The sequence below is a fragment of the Thalassophryne amazonica genome, chromosome 7 (genome assembly GCF_902500255.1).
Source record: "Thalassophryne amazonica chromosome 7, fThaAma1.1, whole genome shotgun sequence".
Taxonomy (NCBI): Eukaryota; Metazoa; Chordata; class Actinopteri; order Batrachoidiformes; family Batrachoididae; genus Thalassophryne; species Thalassophryne amazonica.
In genome coordinates, this window is record NC_047109.1 from 93,795,598 (window position 1) to 93,819,380 (window position 23,783).

Consider the following 23,783-nt stretch of genomic DNA (forward strand, 5'->3'; position numbering starts at 1 on the left):
TTTCCAAAATAAAATAAATAGCCAATATAAAAGTTGGATACAAAATAATGAAGTACACACACACACATATACACAAGCTCCAAAGGTGCAAAGAAAGGAACATAATGTAAAGAAATATGCAAGAAAACAATTCTATCACCACATTATTACTAAAAATAATACTATTCTAGCACGTATTCACTCCAGTTCTATATATTAAAAAAAGTTTAAGCACTGCATGCTGCAAATCACATACCCCAATAAAGAACATTTTATTAATATTATACAGACAGCATTAACAGAATATAAATCAAAGTAGTTTAAAAATATCTGCTGTGAAGGTAGATTTGCAATATACAACAGCGACTTTTCTCATTTAAATTACATCATTTCGTGTATAAGCTGAGTCCAGTGCCATCTGCTGGTGGCGAAATAAATTACAAGAAAAAACAGTATAATTTAAGGGCACAGTTCAACATCTGTGGTATTTACAAACAGTTGAGTAAAAAATAATTTTCTTCATGTACAACTATTATCACTATAGCTACAACATATTAAAATCCTAAATCAGATTTTGCAACTATATATTTACACACAGTGGACCATTATTCAGCAGCCCAAACCAGGGGACTGAAGAAGAAAACACCTGAAAAGACATGTGGAATTAAGTATATTGCTGCAGGTTCCTGAGTAAATTCCAAGCACCCAGTAACTGAAGATTATTATTTATATATATATTATATATATATATATATATAATATATATATATATATATATATATATATATATATATATATATATATATATATATACATACACGCAGATATGCACAGTGTGTAAAAATTAGCAGTGCTGATTCAATAGATTCCAACAATTCAAATATTGTGTGCACATTTTATAATGAAATTCATCCCATTGTGCTGAATAAAGGTTATTAAACAAAAAAAAAAAAGGAGAGAGAAAGGAAGAGAGAATGTGCAAAGACTAACTGAGCTAAATCATTTTTTAGAAAGTTCTTTTTTGGCTCAAGATAAGGTGAACTCAGAGACCTGATGTCACTGACTCAGTCATACGATTATCTAATGCTCCAGTGTCTCCATGCTGGTTCCGGGTGGCCTAAGCCTTCACAGCGCCCCAAGGCTGGAGGGCGGTCTGAGGCACGATGAACTGCGGCGACGGCTGCGGTAACACGTAGTAGCTGATCACCTGCTGGGGTGGTGGCGGTGGTGGCGGAGGAGCGCACACCGTGGTGACAAACACAGGGGCACTCTTCTTGTACTGAGGCCACACTGATGAAGGATGGTAGAAGTACTGGAGGCTAGCAGGGAGCTGGACAGAAAAAAAAAAATTGAGAGGAGTGCAAAACATTAGCAGGGATGATGGAGACTTTCCAGCACGGCGATTATTAACACAGTGAGGTCACATCTGAACAGTCGCCGGTACTTTCCAATCTACAACGTGCAATACTGAAACTATCATGAAGGAATGCCTTGTAAACAGCTGCTCTTACTTGTAATGCTTTCATTTTTAATTAGGATACATCACTGTACTTTTTACAAGTGTTAGAACAACCAGTGAACCGCTCAAAATAATCTGAAACATTTTCTATATACACAAAAGACATATTTCTCTCAAATATTGTTCACAAAAATGTCTGTTAGTGAGCACTTCTCCTTTGCTGAGATAATCCATCCCACCTCACAGGTGTGGCATATAAGATGCTGATTAGACACCATGATTACTGCACAGGTGTGCCTTAGGCTGGCCACAATAAAAGGCCACTCTGAAATGAAATGTTCTCTGCACACATACATACACACACACACACGCATATACATTATACATATATATATATATATATATATATATATATATATATATATATATATATATATATATATAAAGGGGTGACTGACATGAAATTTTCACCAGATGTCAGTCACAACCCAAGTAATCCATACATACAAAGAAAGGAAACCATAGATGTGTATAAATTTTGTGTAATAATGTGAAATGGCACAGAAAAAAGTATTGAACATGAAGTATGTATGAAGTAGTAAATAAATTTCAGTAATCCTGTTCAATATTGTTTCCTTGTGGCACTCCATTTTATTACATATAAATTCATTTCTCTTCTTATTTGATTTGGTTTACTTGCATGTATTAATTACCCGGGCTGTTACTGACATCTGGTGAAAATTTCATGTCAATAGCACCTTTACAAAAATATTTACTGAGAAAAATGGTGGCGTTTGAACACGCCACCATTTTTCTCAGTAAATATTAATAATTATTATTAATAATACGAGGTCTATTAGATAATAAACCGACCCTTTTATTTTTTTTTAACTATATGGATTTGAATGACGTGCGATTACACCAATCATGCTTGAACCCTCGTGTGCATGCGTGAGTTTTTTTCACGCGTCGGTGACGTCATTTCCCTGTGGGCAGGCCGTGAGTGAGATGTGGTCCGCCCTCTCTGCTGAATTCCTTTGTTTCACACGCTGCTTGAGACGCGTTGCTTTATCAAATTTTTGTCTGGACCTGTGAGGAATATCCGAGTGGACACTATTCGAGAAATTAAGCTGGTTTTCGGTGAAAAGTTTAACGGCTGATGAGAGATTATGGGGTGTTTCTATCGCTGTAAGGACTTCCCACGGAGTGGGATGTCGTGCAGCGCTTCCAGGCGCCGTCGTCGGCCTGTTTTGACCTGAAAACATCCTAATTTAAGGCTTAATTCACTCAGGACGTCGTGAGAGAACAGAGAAGATTCAGAAGAGGCCGGCATGAGGACTTTATGTGGACATTCCACTGTTTAAGGACATTTTTTAATGAAAGACGTGTGCGCAAATTCGCCAAGTTGTTTCTGTGACGACTCGGCAAATCTGTGTGTGCCGCAACAGGAAAAACACCTCCATGTTGAAAATCATTTGTAAAATTCAGGCGGCTTTTGATGGCTTTCAACAAGTGAGTAACTGAGAAATTGTTTAACAGCTTGGGCATGTTCCAACTTGCCCGTTAAGGTTTCCAACGGAGGTGTTTTTCCTGTTGCGACCCCCCGCGGTCGGGTCCGACCCGACATGTGACTCTGCCCGCACGTTCTTTCCTTACAAAATGTCCGTTAACAATGGAATGTCCGAATAAACTCCTCATGCCGACTTCTTCTGAAAGTTCTCTGTTCTCTGACGACTTACTGGGTCAACAGAGCCTGAAATGTGGAAGTTTTCAACTTGAAACGGCGACACGCTGCCGCCTCGAAGCGCAGATCGCCGTCAGGTGCCGTGGGCCGTCCTTACGGCGACACTACCGGACCAAAATCTCTCATCAGCCGTTAAAATTTTTACCAAAAACCAGCTGAATTTATCGAATGGTGTCCACTCAGTTGTGCCTTACAGTTTTGAAAAAATTTTGATCAAACAAAGCAGCAGTCTCTGAGCCATTCATAAACAATGAAAAAATCGACGAGAGGGTGGGCCACTCCTCACTCAAAGACTGCCCACAGGTTAATGACGTAACTGACAGGCGTGAAAAAACTCTCGCATGCCCACGAGGGTTCAATCATGTCTGATGTAATCACACGTGATTCAAATCCATATGGTTTTTGAAAAAAATAATAAGGTCGGATACTTTTCTAACAGACCTCGTATATATATATACCGTATTTTCCGGACTATAAGTCGCACTTTTTTACATGTTTTGGCCTGGGGTGCGACCTATACTCCGGTGCGACTTATAAATGAAAAATATACCGGTAGGATCTCAATTAATTTACTGTAACAAAACAATTTTACGTGACAGAGTCAATCTATGTTTTAAAATGGCCACCAGAAAAGGAAATGCAATGCATCATGGGCACTGTAGTATGATGGCCGTCCTATAGGTTATGCTGGTCGCGATAACCAATCAGAGAACAGAATGTTGGACGCGTATTCCTCACCTCACCCACAGCGTGAGAAGCTGACGAACACGGTGCTTGCTGTTATTCCAGCATGGCGAACAAAACAGCTTCAACCCTTGGATATCAGTGTGAGCAGAGTGTTTAAGTTGACGCTGAGAGCTGTGTGGGAGCACTGGGTGAGCGACGGTGGAGGATTAGCGTGTGCACTTGGAAGGAGCTGGCGTTGATGATTGTGAAAAGCGTTTGAAGCAGACGAACATGGTGTTTATTCCGGGACAGCTAACAAAACAGCTTCAACCCTTGGATATCAATGTGAGCAGAGTTGACGCCGAGAGCTGCATGGGAGCACTGAGCGACGGCGGAGGATTAGCGTCTGCACTTGGAAGGAGCTGTATCGACACCGCTGGGCGGTCATGAGCTGCGCAGGTAGGTGCTGCATGGTTCGGCTCGCAATGTGGTCCGCAAAATACAAACATATCCGTAGGTAAAATGCAGCTCACGAGAGGGCACTCGAGGCTTGTGTGACTGTTCCTGCGACTTCTGACTACCATAGAAAAATAAAAATTTCAACGTTACTGATAACTTAACAAGACAACGGAGAAGGCCCGAAAAAATGCCACCAAAAAGAAAATCATACTCTGCAGATTACAAGTTAAGACTGGTTAAATATGCATCCGAAAACGGTAGCCGTCACAATATTATCATCTGAACTTTTCATGTTAACATACCTGTATGTCCATGGGACTTATAGTCCAGTGCAATGTATTTATGGTTTATTTTTCTTTATAATGGATAAAGTGGCTGGTGCGACTTATACTCCGGTGCGACTTATTTATGGTTTATTTTTCTTTATAATGGATAAAGTGGCTGGTGCGACTTATACTCCGGTGTGACTTATAGTCCGGAAAATACGGTATATATATATATATATATGTGTGTGTGTGTGTGTGAGAGAGAGGGACTTTTTTGTACTAGGTACAACCTGTTGTCAAAAAAGCTACAGTCTAATGTGGTCTAATGTTTTGATTAATAATGTATCGAAGTCATCCCTAAGTATTTGTAATTTCTTTGGTTCACCATTTTAAAAATCCCTTAGATTTAACAACGACAACAACAAAAGATTCTCTGACACCCATGAAAATATAGAGTAAGCATCAGCATGTAATCCTGCTGTTTGTCTTTGGGCTGCTCAGGGTCACCACAGCAGATCAAGTGCCGATCTGCATCGGGATTTGGCACAAGTTTTATGCCAGATGCCCAAAGTGACGCAACTCCAGTACTACATGGGGAAACACACGCAGTGCCTGGTGTTCCCAAGCAGGCTACCAGCCATGTACTAATGAGGACCTTCTCTTCTTCACCTCTGAGACCTGACAGGATCAGGTCAGCCAATGTGACACAGTATTTGCACTTTGCTTGCAGTATGTAAGGTGTTTTTAACTTATTACTTATAGATTTACCAGATTTCTGACGTATTTGACCTTATGTGGCCAGTCTCCAGTCCGCGTCCGAATTCTGGGCACCATTGTTATTGAGTAGGTGTTGCCTTCTGCCGCTGTCTTCTTCTTCACAGCATCTTTCTCTTTCTCTCCCTCTGTCTCGCCGTCCTTTACCTCCTCTTCCGTGTCGCTCGACGCTGCGGAACCGCAGTCGGAAGAGGTCGCCGAGTGGTAGTCAGACGTGTCGAGGTGGACGGAGTCCGCAGAAGTGTCCTCTTTGTATTCTTTTGAACCCTCCTCATCCTCCTCTTTATCCGTCTTCTCCTCTTTGTCTGTAAAACGAGCCACAGTGAAGGGCCTGCAGCTCTCCCTGGATCTGTGAAGACGGACGAGAGTCACTTAAAACGCACGTCGTCCAACATTAATTTGTGACAAACCTGTCTGCATAGTATATTCATCGTTACCAGACTGCGTCATGACGTGCGCGGTCTGCAGTAAGCACAGAGATGGCTCTTGTTGCAGGCCGGTGACTCACCTTGCACACACCTCGAGTGGGTCGATCCACACCGTGACCTCAGGCGGAAGGCCGAGCTCGCTGGGTGTGAGCTCACTCTCCTCACATGCCTTCTGCACCACATCATCACACGGCGTTACGTTATTTATCCGTATGCATCTGTGAAGGAGGCAACATTAAATAGGTTTTTTTAAATGTTGATCTGGAGAGTTCTTCCTCTGTCATCACAAAATACACAGCAGATTCTTGAGCATATATTATTTTATTTTTCCGAGGCTTTGGAAAAGCCTAGACATGTAATGCACGGAGTGAATAACGCGATAACGCAAAAAACAACAAATGCTACGATCTTCACCAAATTAAAAGACCACCTAGGGGATGTGTGTGGAGTTGTGTAAAACCTGTGCCAAATTCCAATGCAGCTCTGTACTGGATCTGCTGTGGTGACCCTGAACAAACAACTAGTTTTCATTATATGACCACTTTAATAATGTTTATATTAAAAACCAAATAGCGTCTGTGTATGTGTATGCGTATGCGTGCGTGCGTATGGCTTTGATCACGGACAAACTGGGGAGAGCTGACATCTGCCGTCTGCGAAAACATAAAGTTGAGAGTACTAATACTTTTGGAGAAATTGAGGATATTAAGTAACAACATTGAATAATGGATGTTGATCATTACATTCAGTAGTAAATCATTTATATATTAAAAAGCCAAGTGGTCTCTGTGTACTGGAAAGCACTATCATCATCATCATCATCATCATCATTACTACCATGCTATGTGTGGGGATCCATGGGATCTAGATTGGGTAGTGTTTATAAAATAGGTAGCTGACATGTTTTCAAGGGTGGTAATAAATTAAGCAAAGTTTCTATAATGAGTAGGAATGATGCGTGAGTCCAAAATGTTTTTAGAACCTTAGACCTCAACAACTTTTTAGCATAAGAACTCAACCCTTTTTATTTCCTGTTGATTACGTTATTTTTTTTAATGTTAATTTACTGTCTTAATGTATTTATAAATTCTTTAGATTCTTGTTATCCTATACACACCATTATTATCATTATTATTATTATTATTATCAGAATTATTATTATTATTATTTTATTTTAGTATTACATCTACATTGTCATTTGATTTTTAAATGGACCACAATGGAACTAAGTGTTTTCACTTTCTTGTGTCATCCATGTATTTTTACAATTATACTATGTACTTACATTAAACTTACTAAGTAAAATCACCCACCCACGCTTTTAATATGAAGATGACACTGAAGCAGACACTTCTTCATTCTCTCTCTCCATGTGTTTTTAAAATGACACATTGCTTATGAGCTAATGAGCATGTTTGTCCATCTCTTTCATTTCCAAAACGCAAGTCTGATGTCCACAAGACCATCAGCTGCTTTCATTATGACATGTTTAAACACACAAACAAGTCAAAGCAGGTGAAACTGTGATGAAGGTGCAGAGTTTGGGGATTATTGAGTGATTACCTGTAAGCTTGCCCTTTGTTGGGACACTCGGGGTACCAGTGCTCCTCGTATTTGTTACATAAAAGTTGTTGCAGCTTTTCCGCAAACTGCTCCACTTTGGCTGCGTCCAGCGTTCCGCGTGCCAAAACCAGGCGCTTCAGGAAGTCGACACCGGCTTTCACCTCTCGCTTCATGGTTTCTGTAAAAGTGGAACAACACTGTAATCCACCGTGATGTTTGTGCATCTCTCTGGCTGCCCGCGCTGACACACACACACACCCACCCACCCACCCACCCACCCACACACACACACACACACACACACACACACTTATTTGACTTTTTAGTAACACAGTGTGACTTCCCTTCTGCAAGATGTGTGGGAGAAGGAACTTCAACTGAAAGCAACACTTCCCCGTTCCTTCTATTTTTATTACCTTCAGACGAGCTCTGCTTGTGTAACAGAGCGCCGTCTGCTTCACACCCGTGGATGTGGCTCTTTGTTGATAAAAGGCTGGAGTTTGTATACAGGCAAAAAAGATGCAAACTGTCTTCTTACTGCCATCTCTGTACTTTGACATGCAAATCTTTTGCACAGGCTTCACTGTTTATTTTCTGATAGTGTGCCCGCTTTGGTTTGCTGCCAGTGTCACACCGACATACAGGCCAAGGCAATCCAAACTGCAAAAATGGCACACGAGCATCCTGATGCAGCTGCCAACGATGAAAGCCGTGCCTTGAACTTTGAGGCGCGCACAAGTCATTAGTTACTGCGGCATGGAAACAAACCGCCGCTGCTTCAGTCTGTGCCTTGTGTTATGTGAGAAAATTATTATTTGCCCTGACAGATACCGTCACCGCCTTCATCTGAGAGCGGTGACAGCAACAATAAAGTCGTAACGGTAATGCCTCGGTAAATAACTTAGTAATTAGGAGAACTGTGAGAGTATTTGAGGATTACCAGGGCCGTGTTTGGCTGTTGGGTTCCACTTAGTCATTCGTCTACGAGGTGAACGCCGCCTCAAATTGCAGGTATTTAGCAGGTTGTTGTTGCTTTTACAGTTCACTTGCTGGGATTGCTTTGCATGGCTCAGCAACACAAATATACAACCCCTGGCAAAAATTATGGAATCACCGGCCTTGGAGGATGTTCATTCAGTTGTTTAATTTTGTAGAAAAAAAGCAGATCACAGACATGACACAAAACTAAAGTCATTTCAAATGGCAACTTTCTGGCTTTAAGAAACACTATAAGAAATCAGGAAAAATAATTGTGGCAGTCAGTAACGGTTACTTTTTTAGACCAAGCAGAGGGAAAAAAAAATGGAATCACTCAATTCTGAGGAAAAAATTATGGAATCATGAAAACAAAAGAACGCTCCAACACATCACTAGTATTTTGTTGCACCACCTCTGGCTTTTATAACAGCTTGCAGTCTCTGAGGCATGGACTTAATGAGTGACAAACAGTACTCTTCATCAATCTGGCTCCAACTTTCTCTGATTGCTGTTGCCAGATCAGCTTTGCAGGTTGGAGCCTTGTCATGGACCATTTTCTTCAACTTCCACCAAAGATTTTCAATTGGATTAAGATCCGGACTATTTGCAGGCCATGACATTGACCCTATGTGTCTTTTTGCAAGGAATGTTTTCACAGTTTTTGCTCTATGGCAAGATGCATTATCATCTTGAAAAATGATTTCATCATCCCCAAACATCCTTTCAATTGATGGGATAAGAAAAGTGTCCAAAATATCAACGTAAACTTGTGCATTTATTGATGATGTAATGACAGCCATCTCCCAGTGCCTTTACCTGACATGCAGCCCCATATCATCAATGACTGTGGAAATTTACATGTTCTCTTCAGGCAGTCATCTTTATAAATCTCATTGGAACGGCACCAAACAAAAGTTCCAGCATCATCACCTTGCCCAATGCAGATTTGAGATTCATCACTAAATATGACTTTCATCCAGTCATCCACAGTCCACGATTGCTTTTCCTTAGCCCATTGTAACCTTGTTTTTTTCCGTTTAGGTGTTAATGATGGCTTTCATTTAGCTTTTCTGTATGTAAATCCCATTTCCTTTAGGCGGTTTCTTACAGTTCGGTCACAGACGTTGACTCCAGTTTCCTCCCATTTGTTCCTCATTTGTTTTGTTGTGTATTTTCGATTTTTGAGACATATTGCTTTAAGTTTTCTGTCTTGACGCTTTGATGTCTTCCTTGGTCTACCAGTATGTTTGCCTTTAACACCCTTCCCATGTTGTTTGTATTTGGTCCAGAGTTTAGACACAGCTGACTGTGAACAACCAACATCTTTTGCAACATTGTGTGATGATTTACCCTCTTTTAAGAGTTTGATAATCCTCTACTTTGTTTCAATTGACATCTCTCGTGTTGGAGCCATGATTCATGTCAGACCACTTGGTGCAACAGCTCTCCAAGGTTTGATCACTCCTTTTTAGATGCAGACTAACGAGCAGATCTGATTTGATGCAGGTGTTAGTTTTGGGGATGAAAATTTACAGGGTGATTCCATAATTTTTTCCTCAGAATTGAGTGAGTCCATATTTTTTTCCTCTGCTTGGTCTAAAAAAAGTAACCATTACTGACTGCCACAATTTTTTTCCTGATTTCTTATAGTGTTTCTTAAAGCCAGAAAGTTGCCATTTGAAATGACTTTAGTTTTGTGTCATATCTGTGATCTGCTTTTTTTTCTACAAAATTAAACAACTGAATGAACATCCTCCGAGGCCGGTGATTCCATAATTATTGCCAGGGGTTGTATCACTGCAGGCGTATTGCAGCATACGACGCTGTACAATACCAATTTGTCGGACAAACACACACACGCACACACACTTACGTGGTTTCATGTGGCCTATAGGACCACATTTAGTTTTGATTTTACAGTTATCCACTCATCTGCAATCAGGGTCAGATTGCAGACATTCATCATGTTGTCGCCTTCTCAGTTGAATTTGTTTCCTTTTTGTGGTTCAGTAACTAAAGTTTCACTTCAAACACGCACCCCACCTCGAGGACGTAAGTACTGCCACATAGACGCTTGCAGAATGTCTGTTTTGCTGACTAAAGCGCACACAGGTTTTTCTGATTGGTTTCCAACTATCATATTTCTGTTTCTCTCTCTCTCTCTTTTTAATTTAGAAATTCAATTTAATTTAGAAAGTTTAACCCACACATGAAGGCCATTTGTCACAGTCATTAGTGCTTTTAACTATTAAAATGTGGGTTCGTAATTGGGCTTCTTACATCTGGTAATAGGAAGGAATCTCATTATTTATAGATTGCTTTGTGCACAAAATGTCAAAAATGATAAATATTAAGAATTATTATACATATCACAAGTAGCCCACAATGATTTTTAGGAGGATTTCTGCCTGATGAACAGCCAAAAGTAAGTCCTTTCAGCTGTCCCCTTGTTTTGCACTCAGGGTCACCGCAGCAAATCCAAGGTGGATCTGCATGTTGAACCGGCACAGGTTTTATGCCAGATGCCCTTCCTGACGCAACTCCACATTATATAGGGAGACATGGGGCAGGGGTGGGGTTTGAACTGGCAACCTTACACACTGAAACCAAGTACACTAACCACTTGGCCACACACCCTGCAGCAACAGCCAAAAGTATATATACTTGAATACAATCATATTCAATATTCATTTTATAACACAAAATTGGGGTTTAAAAAAAGGGACAAAAAAATGTGTTGTGTTGACTAATTTCCTAATTTAATGTCAATCTTACAGCTCCAGCTGAATGAAGTATAATTAAACAAAACAGTGCTGATAATTCTTCCCATTGCTTTCCCCCTGACTTTAACAATATATAATTAAAAAAAACAAAACAAAAAAAAAAAACAATCTTTACTGCAGCCTTGGATGACTTTCAGTCTCCCTTCTGTCACTGAAGTGTCTGCCATCATCTGTAAACCAAAACTGACCCCCTGCCCCCCAAACCACCTCATCATCAACATAATACACTATTCCCTTACCCCAGGTTCTGTTCCATCACCCCTCAAAACTGCAATAATTACACCAATACCTGGTTCTGATCCTAATGATTTAAATAACTTATGACCAATCTCAAACCTCCCGTATCTGTCCAAAATTTTAGAAAACATTAGCTGCTTTACAGGTTAATAACTATCTCGCCAATAATAACCATAATGAAGAGGTTCAATCTGGATTTCGTCCACGTCGTAGTACTAAAACAGCCCTGGTAAAAATCACAAATGACCTGCTGATGGCAGCAGACTGTTGTGTGGGCCGCTGAAGAGGAGGTACTGCTGGCCCACCACCACCAGAGGGCGCCCTGCTTGGAGTGCGGGCTCCAGGCACGAGAGGGCGCCAGACCTAGAAGAAGTGACAGCTGTCATTCATCCCCTGCACCAGCTGTCACTCGTTCATCATCATCACACCATAAAAGCCGGACTGCAGTTCCACCTCCTCGCCGAGAAATCGACTACCAATACCAAGGTAATTTTCTCTGCTGACAAACACTGTGTGTGTTTAACCTGTACTTCTATTGCAGCCGTTTCCCTGGAGTGTTGCCTTATCTGGAGGATTGGCGTTTGGTGTGACAGCGACGGCTTCGCCTCACACCCCATCTCAGATAAGTGGTTGACCAGGAGCTGCACGAGTGTGTGTGATTTGGAGGTGGAGGTGCTCCCTCCTAACTGTGTTTGGACTGTGAATTACTGAGTGTGCGGACTCACACTCACACATCATATCTCTGCTTTCTGCCAGCAGTACCAGGGTCGACAGCCGAAGACAGAGGCCACCTGGGGACTCGGGACTTGGCGGCTCCGGTGTTCTTCAGACCGTTGGTGGTGGAAGCCGTGTGGGACGCGGCTTCTCTCTCGTCAGGGGTCTTCTATCTTCGAGCCTGCCCACACGTCACCTGGTGTTTATTGACTGTGAAGATTACTGTACGTTTCGTTGTGTATTATCACAACATTAAATTGTTACCTTTTGGCTTACTCATTGTCCGTTCATTTGCGCCCCCTGTTGTGGGTCCGTGCTACGACACCTTCCCAACACAGACTCTGCATTACTCACCATACTCACTGCAGCCTTTGATACGATCTCGCATCATATTCTCCTTAACTGATTAGCTTTGATTTGCATGAATAACACAGCTCTCTCCTAGCTTATCAGCGCTAGGAGAGAGCTATCTTTCTGGTCATACTCAGTCTGTGCAGTTAAAGAATTTCCCATCCCTGCAAACCAATGTCAGCTGTGGTGTTCCCCAAGGTTCTCTCCTGGGGCCCCTCCTTTTTACTATTTACCTTCTCCCCCTTGTCTATATTTTCTAGAGGTGGGATGAAGCCACCATCGAGTCACTCTCAAGTCATGAATCAGCAAGTCCCAAGTCAAGTCTCAAGTCATATGACCACCAATTGCTTTAAGTTGACTTGAGACTTGACTTGGGCCTTGCTGATGCATGACTTGAGAATGACTTGACAGTGACTTTGTCCCACCTCTGATATTTTCAGATAATATAGTAGTTTCAACTGCTATGCCAATGCACTACCTCTCCTCTAAGCCTACATCACAATTTCTCCTTCCTCCCTTATCAACTGTTTAAAAATATGAAAGCCTGGTTCTCTCATAACTTTCTTAAATTTAATGTAGAAAAAACTGAATTCCTTCCTGTCTGAAGCAAATCTACTCTTTCCAAAGTTGATAGTTTTTCATTGTCCACTGATAATTCCACTATTTTCCCCTCGTCTCAGGTTAAGAGTCTGGGTGTCATCCTTGATAGCACTCTTTCTTTCACAGTGCACATAAACAGTATCACCTGCTCTGCTTATGTTCCCCTCTGTAATATTAATCGCCTCCATTCATCACTCTCCCTCAATAGTCCTGCAATCCTCAATTCATGCTCTTGTTACATCCTGTCTTGATTACTAAAATGCCCTGTTCTTTGGTTTACCACACAAATCCCTCCATAAATGTCAACTGGTTCAGAACTCTGCTGCTCGCATCATTTCCAGAACTCCCTCCTTACAACACATCACCGCCGTCCTGAAGCAACTTCACTGGCTGCAGGTTCATTTTCTTATTTACGTCAAAATCTTTCTTCTAACGTTCAAACCTCTTCATAAGCTCATTCCCTCATACCTTACTGAGCTCCTTGAGGTTTATACACTTTCCCGTTTCCTCCGCTCTTCCTCAGCCTCCCGTCTCTTGATAACGTGTGCTCGCCTGACTACAACGGGACTTTTAGCTGTTCTGCTCCCCGGCTCTGGAATGCACTCCCACAAGGCTTCGGTACAATAACATCTCTGCCCACCTTCAAATCATGGCTTAAAACACATTTTTTTAAGAATATCTTACCCCATATGACAATTTCCCACTCGCTACCATTTTATATTGTATATGGTATGTATTTTAAACTCTGTTTTAGTCATTTGAATTGTATCTATGTGGACTGATTATTGTGGTCTTGTTTGTTCATTTTAATATATTTGTGTTTATCTGATGTAAGGAGACCTTGAGAGTTCTGAAAGGTACCTATAAATAAAATGTATTATTATTATTATTATTATTATTATTACTACAAACTCTGCAAGAGAGGTTATTATCACACAGACGGGCAGATTCTCACAAAACAATGTAACAACAAAATGCTGAAAATAACCTCAAACAGATACAAGGGATACAGGAAGCAGACACTTGCACTTGGGTTTGTACACATTTTAGTTTCTTTCTACAAAAAAAAAAACAAAAAACAAAAAAATCAGGCTTCTCTATATTATGATTTCAAAAACAATCTCCTTTACATGCAAACCAAAAACATTTCTCCACAACATGATATAAAATGGAAAATGGACTGCATTTTTATAGCAATTTTCCATCTGATGCAAAAGTTCAAAGCACTTTACAATGATGCCTTACATTCACCAATGTCAGCATGCTGCCATGTAACGTATTCAACTGCACACTGGGAGCAACTTGGGGATTAAGGACTATGATCAAGGGACCTTAATGATTTTCCGGTCTGAAGGCCAACTTGAACTGAGGGTCCTCTGGTCTAGAGGCCACCACTTTAAACTGTAGAACCTCACCTTCCCTTGAAACTGAGTGATTGCTCTATATAAATTAGTATAGAGTAACCATTCCCAAACTTAAGACCGCCAGGGCCCACTTTGAAATCTGAAATCTTCCGTGGTCCATCCAAACTATTACCCAATGAGTGGCAGTTGTGTGGACGAAAATGCTTCTTGATGTTAGAGGTCAGAGGAGAATGTGCAGACTGGTTGAATGGGTGACTGTGTGCTCCCGTCATGTCAATATCCATATTGATATATTGAGATGTTGGTCCATGGACCAACATCTCTGAGGAATGTTATGCCCTGGTCCCACCAAATAATAAAGCCGTGAATAATAAGCCACGTATGGATTTGTCAGAAATTTCAGTCCTTATTCAAATAATGAGCCACGTAGCCTATATGAACACTGTGCAAACAATTAAAAAACACTGCGAGTGCGAGTCATTGCCTCAGCACACCGCATCATAGCTCAGATTAGCTGATCGATTATAATGAGATATTAAATCTATCATAAACACACTTTTACAGTTGCTCATAAGAAGGAATGAACATGCAACTGTTTTACCAAGCCATTACAATATAAATGTTAGAAATAATTACCTTTTAGACTGTTCCAAATACGTTCTCCACCTCATGAACTGCAGGAAAGAGAGATAGAAAAAAAAAAGCTCCAGCTGAAACGGTCCTCTGTGATTCTGGAAGCGATTAGAGGTGTTTTCAGAGAGAAAATGATTAATCCGCTACAAAATTATTTTATATACGCAGTGTCCAGTGCACAGTGCGAGAGTGTGGAGCCAAAATAGCCTGCCCTGTCCTCGTAGCCAACAGGTACTTAGATAATGGGCTTCTAACAGCCTCGTACTTACCACGAACATGCCTCTAACATCCTCGTTTGTCCTCGTAGTACCTCATACACAAACTGCCTTGTGCTGTTGTTGCTAAATTTTGAACTTTTTGCAATTACCGCCACGCTCAGAGATAAGCCTCGTTAGCCAAATATCCTGCCTTTAAGAACCACTATTCTCCCACATTTGTTGAATAACTCCACTCGTACCAAAAAAAAAAAAAAAACATGCTACGCGGTTCATTATTTATTGTTCATTATTCAGTGGGACCGGGGCTTTACCAACACCTTGTTGAATCTATGCCATGAAAAATTAAGGCAGATCTGAATGCAAAAGGGGATCCAACCCAATACTAGCAAGGTGTACCTAATAAAGTGGCCAGTGAGTGTATAGATGTTCAGTTAGGTCAGATAAATGAAAACCAACAAGATTTCAATCCCACTGATTTGTTTTAATACTACATTCTGATTGCAATTGAATAAAAAAAAGAAAGTATTATTAGGTAGTTTTAAATTTTATTACAAAATTGATCAAAGAAGTTTATTTCTTTATTTTTGATGCCCCCCCCCCCACCAGCAGAACCTACACAGTCCACCAGGGAGCCACAGCCCACTGTTTGAAGATCACTGATATAAAAAAAATATTAATATAGAGAAGCCCCTTTTTTAATGGCATAAAGAAATTAAAATGTGTAAAATCCAAACATAGACTTTCTATATCCACTGTACCACTAGATTTTGTGGTATAGACTGACAAATTGCTGGTGCTGAAACATTTAAACCAAAGAAAATAACAAAATAAATAATAATAACTAAAGAAATAAATCAGTGTAATATCATAGGGTGTTTTGTGCTGAGGTGGATGTTCTCTAATAACTGCCTTTATTTACTGTTGATTACTGATTTGCATAACAATATCAAAACAAACTGTTCTGGTTATGGCATCATTTTGTTTTTCAAAATATAGCAGGCTTTATGTGGGAAGGTGCAACACAATGTATTCTGCTGTATCCAGAAAAAAAAAATCCATAGGAGTCATGTTTTCACTTGTCTGACATCATACTGATAAGCATTTTCAGATATCAGAGGAACGTAAAGAAATTCACATTATAACATGTTTACTGGCAGTCTGTTGGCTGAGCAGCCACCTGCTTTCCTGATCACAGGCTCTGCTGATACAGCTTTGATTCACGTGCGAATAAAACAACACGGTCCGTTTGCACAGAGTGGATTTCAGCACCGTGCCCGCTGTGGAAACTATGAGGGTGCAGCAAATTACATTCTGTATTCAAATTATTTGCGTTGATGCGTCTCAAAGCTTTTGACCTTGTGAGCATGTGCACAGCTCAGACCAAACAACCGCAGAAGTCACAGCTGAACTTTTTAGAATGTGAATGTCTGATGTATGGGTGAATACTGTTCATGCTTTCATTTATTTCTTTATTTTTCAAAATTATTATTAACATATTAACACATCATCCCTGTGCAGACTATATGTTAAAGTACTAATTAAAAAAAAAAAGAGTTATGTATTTACTTATTTATGCATATTTGTATTCCATGCATTCAGTTGCTATTTATTCCACTTTTTCTTTATTTTAAATCACACCTGTGTCACTAACTTCAATATCAGTGCTTTTTTCATCTCTCACCATGAATTCAAAGAGACGGGACACTGTTTTATAAATGACATGTCACACGTGTGAACGCGAGCCTCTAATCTCACGTGTGATCTGCAGCCAGTTTGTTTATAAAAAGGGCATAACCCCAAAAGGTCAGCACCTGCACCACCAAAAGCTCAAAAAGTTTGACAAAAACATCATGCCAGAGAACCACACACAAGTTTTAATGACATATCAGGACTTATGACAGAAATGTGAAAAATGGGATCATGCCTTTCCCAAGCTCCGAGAGGCCTCGGAATCAAACTCATTCTGACCCATGCTTACAGGATTACATGCTTACAGCCTTGGCTCGGGCTATATTTTGGTCAAACCTGTTTTTTATGCTACATATGAGGACACTACGTGACTTATGGGTACAATAAAATCACACTGAAAGTGTGTGAAAAGTGTGTTAAGTTTCGAAACCGGCCACTAAGCGGTGAAAGTAAACATGAGCAAAAACAATAAACACACTTATTTTCCAAAAATTGTGATATTTTAGGACACCGCAGATTTTTGGTCTAGAAGCATGTTGGGGGTGAGGGTCTAGAGTGCTTTAGAGTTCTCGGAAAAATGAGGACATGAAAAATGTCCTCATCCGAAGGTGTGTTATCACAAAAATATCCTGAATTGTCATGAAAACAAGTGTGCGCGCACACACACACACACACTCACACTGCATGCAGGAGCAGAACAGGTGCGTATGTTGGGGGTGGGGGGTAGAGTGAATACAGCTGCCTTCCTTTGACATTATTTTGGCAACCTGCCTGCTTCCACGTGGGGAGCTACATCAAGTAAAAAAAAATTAAACACCGGAGGGATGCCATTAAGGCACCTGCTCTGCCAGAAATGAAAAAGAATAAGAATACAATCAATCAATCAATTTTTTTATATAGCGCCAAATCACAACAAACAGTTGCCCCAAGGTGCTTTATATTGTAAGGCAAGGCCATACAATAATTATGTAAAACCCCAACGGTCAAAACGACCCCCCGTGAGCAAGCACTTGGCTACAGTGGGAAGGAAAAACTCCCTTTTAACAGGAAGAAACCTCCAGCAGAACCAGGCTCAGGGAGGGGCAGTCTTCTGCTGGGACTGGTTGGGGCTGAGGGAGAGAACCAGGAAAAAGACATGCTGTGGAGGGGAGCAGAGATCGATCACTAATGATTAAATGCAGAGTGGTGCATACAGAGCAAAAAGAGAAAGAAACAGTGCATCATGGGAACCCCCCAGCAGTCTACGTCTATAGCAGCATAACTAAGGGATGGTTCAGGGTCACCCGATCCAGCCCTAACTATAAGCTTTAGCAAAAAGGAAAGTTTTAAGCCTAATCTTAAAAGTAGAGAGGGTGTCTGTCTCCCTGATCTGAATTGGGAGCTGGTTCCACAGGAGAGGAGCCTGAAAGCTGAAGGCTCTGCCTCCCATTCTACTCTTACAAACCCTAGGAACTACAAGTAAGCCTGCAGTCTGAGAGCGAAGCGCTCTATTGGGGTGATATGGTACTATGAGGTCCCTAAGATAAGATGGGACCTGATTATTCAAAACCTTATAAGTAAGAAGAAGAATTTTAAATTCTATTCTAGAATTAACAGGAAGCCAATGAAGAGAGGCCAATATGGGTGAGATATGCTCTCTCCTTCTAGTCCCCGTCAGTACTCTAGCTGCAGCATTTTGAATTAACTGAAGGCTTTTTAGGGAACTTTTAGGACAACCTGATAATAATGAATTACAATAGTCCAGCCTAGAGGAAATAAATGCATGAATTAGTTTTTCAGCATCACTCTGAGACAAGACCTTTCTGATTTTAGAGATATTGCGTAAATGCAAAAAAGCAGTCCTACATATTTGTTTAATATGCGCTTTGAATGACATATCCTGATCAAAAATGACTCCAAGATTTCTCACAGTATTACTAGAGGTCAGGGTAATGCCATCCAGAGTAAGGATCTGGTTAGACACCATGTTTCTAAGATTTGTGGGGCCAAGTACAATAACTTCAGTTTTATCTGAGTTTAAAAGCAGGAAATTAGAGGTCATCCATGTCTTTATGTCTGTAAGACAATCCTGCAGTTTAGCTAATTGGTGTGTGTCCTCTGGCTTCATGGATAGATAAAGCTGGGTATCATCTGCGTAACAATGAAAATTTAAGCAATACCGTCTAATAATACTGCCTAAGGGAAGCATGTATAAAGTGAATAAAATTGGTCCTAGCACAGAACCTTGTGGAACTCCATAATTAACTTTAGTCTGTGAAGAAGATTCCCCATTTACATGAACAAATTGTAATCTATTAGACAAATATGATTCAAACCACCGCAGCGCAGTGCCTTTAATACCTATGGCATGCTCTAATCTCTGTAATAAAATTTTATGGTCAACAGTATCAAAAGCAGCACTGAGGTCTAACAGAACAAGCACAGAGATGAGTCCACTGTCTGAGGCCATAAGAAGATCATTTGTAACCTTCACTAATGCTGTTTCTGTACTATGATGAATTCTAAAACCTGACTGAAACTCTTCAAATAGACCATTCCTCTGCAGATGATCAGTTAGCTGTTTTACAACTACCCTTTCAAGAATTTTTGAGAGAAAAGGAAGGTTGGAGATTGGCCTATAATTAGCTAAGATAGCTGGGTCAAGTGATGGCTTTTTAAGTAATGGTTTAATTACTGCCACCTTAAAAGCCTGTGGTACATAGCCAACTAACAAAGATAGATTGATCATATTTAAGATCGAAGCATTAAATAATGGTAGGGCTTCCTTGAGCAGCCTGGTAGGAATGGGGTCTAATAAACATGTTGATGGTTTGGATGAAGTAACTAATGAAAATAACTCAGACAGAACAATCGGAGAGAAAGAGTCTAACCAAATACCGGCATCACTGAAAGCAGCCAAAGATAACGATACGTCTTTGGGATGGTTATGAGTAATTTTTTCTCTAATAGTTAAAATTTTGTTAGCAAAGAAAGTCATGAAGTCATTACTAGTTAAAGTTAATGGAATACTCAGCTCAATAGAGCTCTGACTCTTTGTCAGCCTGGCTACAGTGCTGAAAAGAAACCTGGGGTTGTTCTTATTTTCTTCAATTAGTGATGAGTAGAAAGATGTCCTAGCTTTACGGAGGGCTTTTTTATAGAGCAACAGACTCTTTTTCCAGGCTAAGTGAAGATCTTCTAAATTAGTGAGACGCCATTTCCTCTCCAACTTACGGGTTATCTGCTTTAAGCTACGAGTTTGTGAGTTATACCACGGAGTCAGACACTTCTGATTTAAAGCTCTCTTTTTCAGAGGAGCTACAGCATCCAAAGTTGTCTTCAATGAGGATGTAAAACTATTGACGAGATACTCTATCTCCCTTACAGAGTTTAGGTAGCTACTCTGCACTGTGTTGGTATATGGCATTAGAGAACATAAAGAAGGAATCATATCCTTAAACCTAGTTACAGCGCTTTCTGAAAGACTTCTAGTGTAATGAAACTTATTCCCCACTGCTGGGTAGTCCATCAGAGTAAATGTAAATGTTATTAAGAAATGATCAGACAGAAGGGAGTTTTCAGGGAATACTGTTAAGTCTTCCATTTCCATACCATAAGTCAGAACAAGATCTAAGATATGATTAAAGTGGTGGGTGGACTCATTTACTTTTTGAGCAAAGCCAATAGAGTCTAATAATAGATTAAATGCAGTGTTGAGGCTGTCATTCTCAGCATCTGTGTGGATGTTAAAATCGCCCACTATAATTATCTTATCTGAGCTAAGCACTAAGTCAGACAAAAGGTCTGAAAATTCACAGAGAAACTCACAGTAACGACCAGGTGGACGATAGATAATAACAAATAAAACTGGTTTTTGGGACTTCCAATTTGGATGGACAAGACTAAGAGACAAGCTTTCAAATTAATTAAAGCTCTGTCTGGATTTTTGATTAATTAATAAGCTGGAATGGAAGATTGCTGCTAATCCTCCGCCCCGGCCCGTGCTACGAGCATTCTGACAGTTAGTGTGACTCGGGGGTGTTGACTCATTTAAACTAACATATTCATCCTGCTGTAACCAGGTTTCTGTTAGGCAGAATAAATCAATATGTTGATCAATTATTATATCATTTACCAACAGGGACTTAGAAGAGAGAGACCTAATGTTTAATAGACCACATTTAACTGTTTTAGTCTGTGGTGCAGTTGAAGGTGCTATATTATTTTTTCTTTTTGAATTTTTATGCTTAAATAGATTTTTGCTGGTTATTGGTAGTCTGGGAGCAGGCACCGTCTCTACGGGGATGGGGTAATGAGGGGATGGCAGGGGGAGAGAAGCTGCAGAGAGGTGTGTAAGACTACAACTCTGCTTCCTGGTCCCAACCCTGGATAGTCACGGTTTGGAGGATTTAAGAAAATTGGCCAGATTTCTAGAAATGAGAGCTGCTCCATCCAAAGTGGGATGGATGCCGTCTCTCCTAACAAGACCAGGTTTTCCCCAGAAGCTTTGCCAATTATCTATGAAGCCCACCTCACAAGATTATTCTAGTCCAGTAGGTGGTAGTCATGTCCCATGCAGTACTGGAAGATGGACCAAATCAGAAGATTCTGCACTTCCGAAATTGATCACCACATCCGGAAGCACCGTTCTGGATTTGGAATAAGTCTACTAAGATAATGGATCAGCTGCTATCAATCTTGAAATACACTTTCTCTTAAATGTTTAAGCCACAGGGTTATGGCTTTATGTTTTCTGAAATTTGAACAGTATTTCCTGAATTATTCAATAGCCCTGCACTTCTGGATGTCTTGCATAGTATCAGAATTCTAACAGCAGTAAAAACTGAAGATGATGTAGAGTACTTTTCAAAACTGTTATTTGCAAACCTGTCAAAACAGGTTATACACCCATTAGCTCCATTCTTGCTTTCATAGATGTGGATCATAGACTCACAGTCCACAACTGTGTGAAAATCTAGTACATGTTGTTACAAAAATGTGTCAGGCTTGTGCTATGTGATGGGTGAAAAACAACCATAGCATAACTGTAGACACCACGGCATCAGCACAGCTATGACATTTGTGGGAAAAATTCCCAGTTAAGTCACAGCATGTGCAACAATATTATACACTCCATGAAAAAAAACAAGTGATTACCAAAGCGTGTCAAATGTTGTGACAGAAAAAAATAATCTAACATGTTTAAAATTCTCTGACATTTAAAATAAGACAATGGCACAATGATAGAATATCCACTTCACAACAAACACCTTTCTTCCCGGAGGAAGGCTTTTTTTTTTCAAGATAAGGATCATTTTTCAAAACTGTGAAAGTGAGAAGGGTGGAGCTGATGGTGATGCACCAGGAAATTAAAGACATCATTCTAAATTTGTTATGTTACTGGAAACACTATAAAGGAAAATGTTCTATTCTTCCTCCTCCACCCAAACACCCCCCCCCCCCCGCCCCCACGGGCGCATGGCTACGCCCCTGCTACTGAAACAAAGGCGACAAAACAAAGCCGTGAAGAAACCTTACTCCAGGAAAGCAACACGTGTTTGTGTGACTGCTTGAAGGATACATTACGTCAAGAAACATAATAATATAATAAAGATTTTAAACTTTCAGTTCCTTTATGTCGCCATAAAGGAAACTTCATTCTGGAAATAACGTGCTCGGGCTTTGTGACACTTGCGGAAACCCCCTCGTGGAAATGTATGTAAAAGTTTGTTTCTGTGCGCCCACGCTGTTAATGACGGAAGAATAAACTTTAAATTTAATAAGTTCAATTTTATCGGATGTGAAGCACAAAACAGCCTAAATTGTAATAGTTAAAAAATATCAGTTCAAAAACACCAGCGTCATAAAAGAAGACGTAGAGACAACAAAGCCCATGAGATTTCTATACAAAAACAAAGCGTGTTACATGAACAAACACACAAACGGTCCAGGTGAAGATGAGAAACACACTCACGGTGGTCCGGAGCCTCCAGACGGTGAATCTTGAGCAGTGTTTCGGTGGTCTGTCTGTGCTGAGAGCCGCTGATGAGTTGGAGTTATTATGATGAGCACATGTTGCTTCCTTGTTCTCTGTGCTGCTGTAATAACGTACACGTAACATTCCCGTCAGCGTGACTCACTTCCTTCACTCAGCGCCGTGAGCAAAGACGGCGGAGTGTGCAACCGACACAACGGCCAAATATGGGCAAAGGTAACGCCTTCAAAAAAAACAAAACAAACAACAAAAAAACAACTTCTAAATAAATAAAAGGAAACGCCTCCAAAAAACAAAAAACACAACTTCTAAATAAATAAAAGGTAACGCCTCCAAAAATGAAAAACAACTTCTAAATAAATAAAAGGTAACGCCTTAAAAAACAACTTCTAAATAAATAAAAGGTAACGCCTCCAAAAAACAAAAACAAAACAACTTCTAAATAAATAAAAGGTAACGCCTCAAAAAACAACATCTAAATAAATAAAAGGCAATGCCTCCAAAAAACAAAAACAAAACAACTTCAAAAAAAATAAAAGGTAACGCCTCGAAAAAACAAAACAAAAAAATCTAATTCTAAATAAATAAAAGGTAACGCCTCCAAAAACGAAAAACAGCATCTAAATAAATAAAAGGTAACGCCTCCAAAAAACAAAAAAAAACAACTTCTAAATAAATAAAAGGAAACGCCTCCAAAAAACAAAAAAACAACTTCTAAATAAATAAAAGGAAACGCCTCCAAAAAACAAAAAACAACTTCTAAATAAATAAAAGGAAACGCCTCCAAAAAACAAAAAAAACAACTTCTAAATAAATAAAAGGAAACGCCTCCAAAAAACAAAAAAAAACAACTTCTAAATAAATAAAAGGAAACGCCTCCAAAAAACAAAAAAACAACTTCTAA

General features: G+C 40.0%; 1 protein-coding gene and 1 long non-coding RNA gene across 3 annotated transcripts; one reads left to right on the top strand and one right to left on the bottom strand.

The window, feature by feature from the left end:
* Positions 1-815: 815 nt before the first annotated feature.
* Positions 816-22,989, bottom strand: si:dkey-79d12.5 (maternal B9.15 protein). Of its 2 annotated transcripts, XM_034175098.1 has the most exons (5): positions 22,859-22,989; positions 7,339-7,516; positions 5,856-5,993; positions 5,342-5,696; positions 817-1,309 (listed from the first exon to the last, which is right to left on the bottom strand). In XM_034175098.1, the coding sequence occupies exons 2-5, from the start codon at positions 7,509-7,511 to the stop codon at positions 1,097-1,099; spliced, it is 879 nt and encodes a 292-aa protein (XP_034030989.1). In that variant the 5' UTR covers positions 7,512-7,516; positions 22,859-22,989; the 3' UTR covers positions 817-1,096. The 2 variants fall into 2 exon arrangements, with proteins under 2 accessions (XP_034030988.1, XP_034030989.1); XM_034175097.1 differs by lacking the exon at positions 22,859-22,989 and having other exon boundaries at positions 816-1,309.
* LOC117514574 lies at positions 15,533-21,746 on the top strand. Its single transcript, XR_004561901.1, has 3 exons — positions 15,533-15,641; positions 18,720-18,726; positions 21,734-21,746. It is a non-coding gene; the product is annotated as an uncharacterized LOC117514574 (long non-coding RNA).
* Positions 22,990-23,783: the final 794 nt, after the last annotated feature.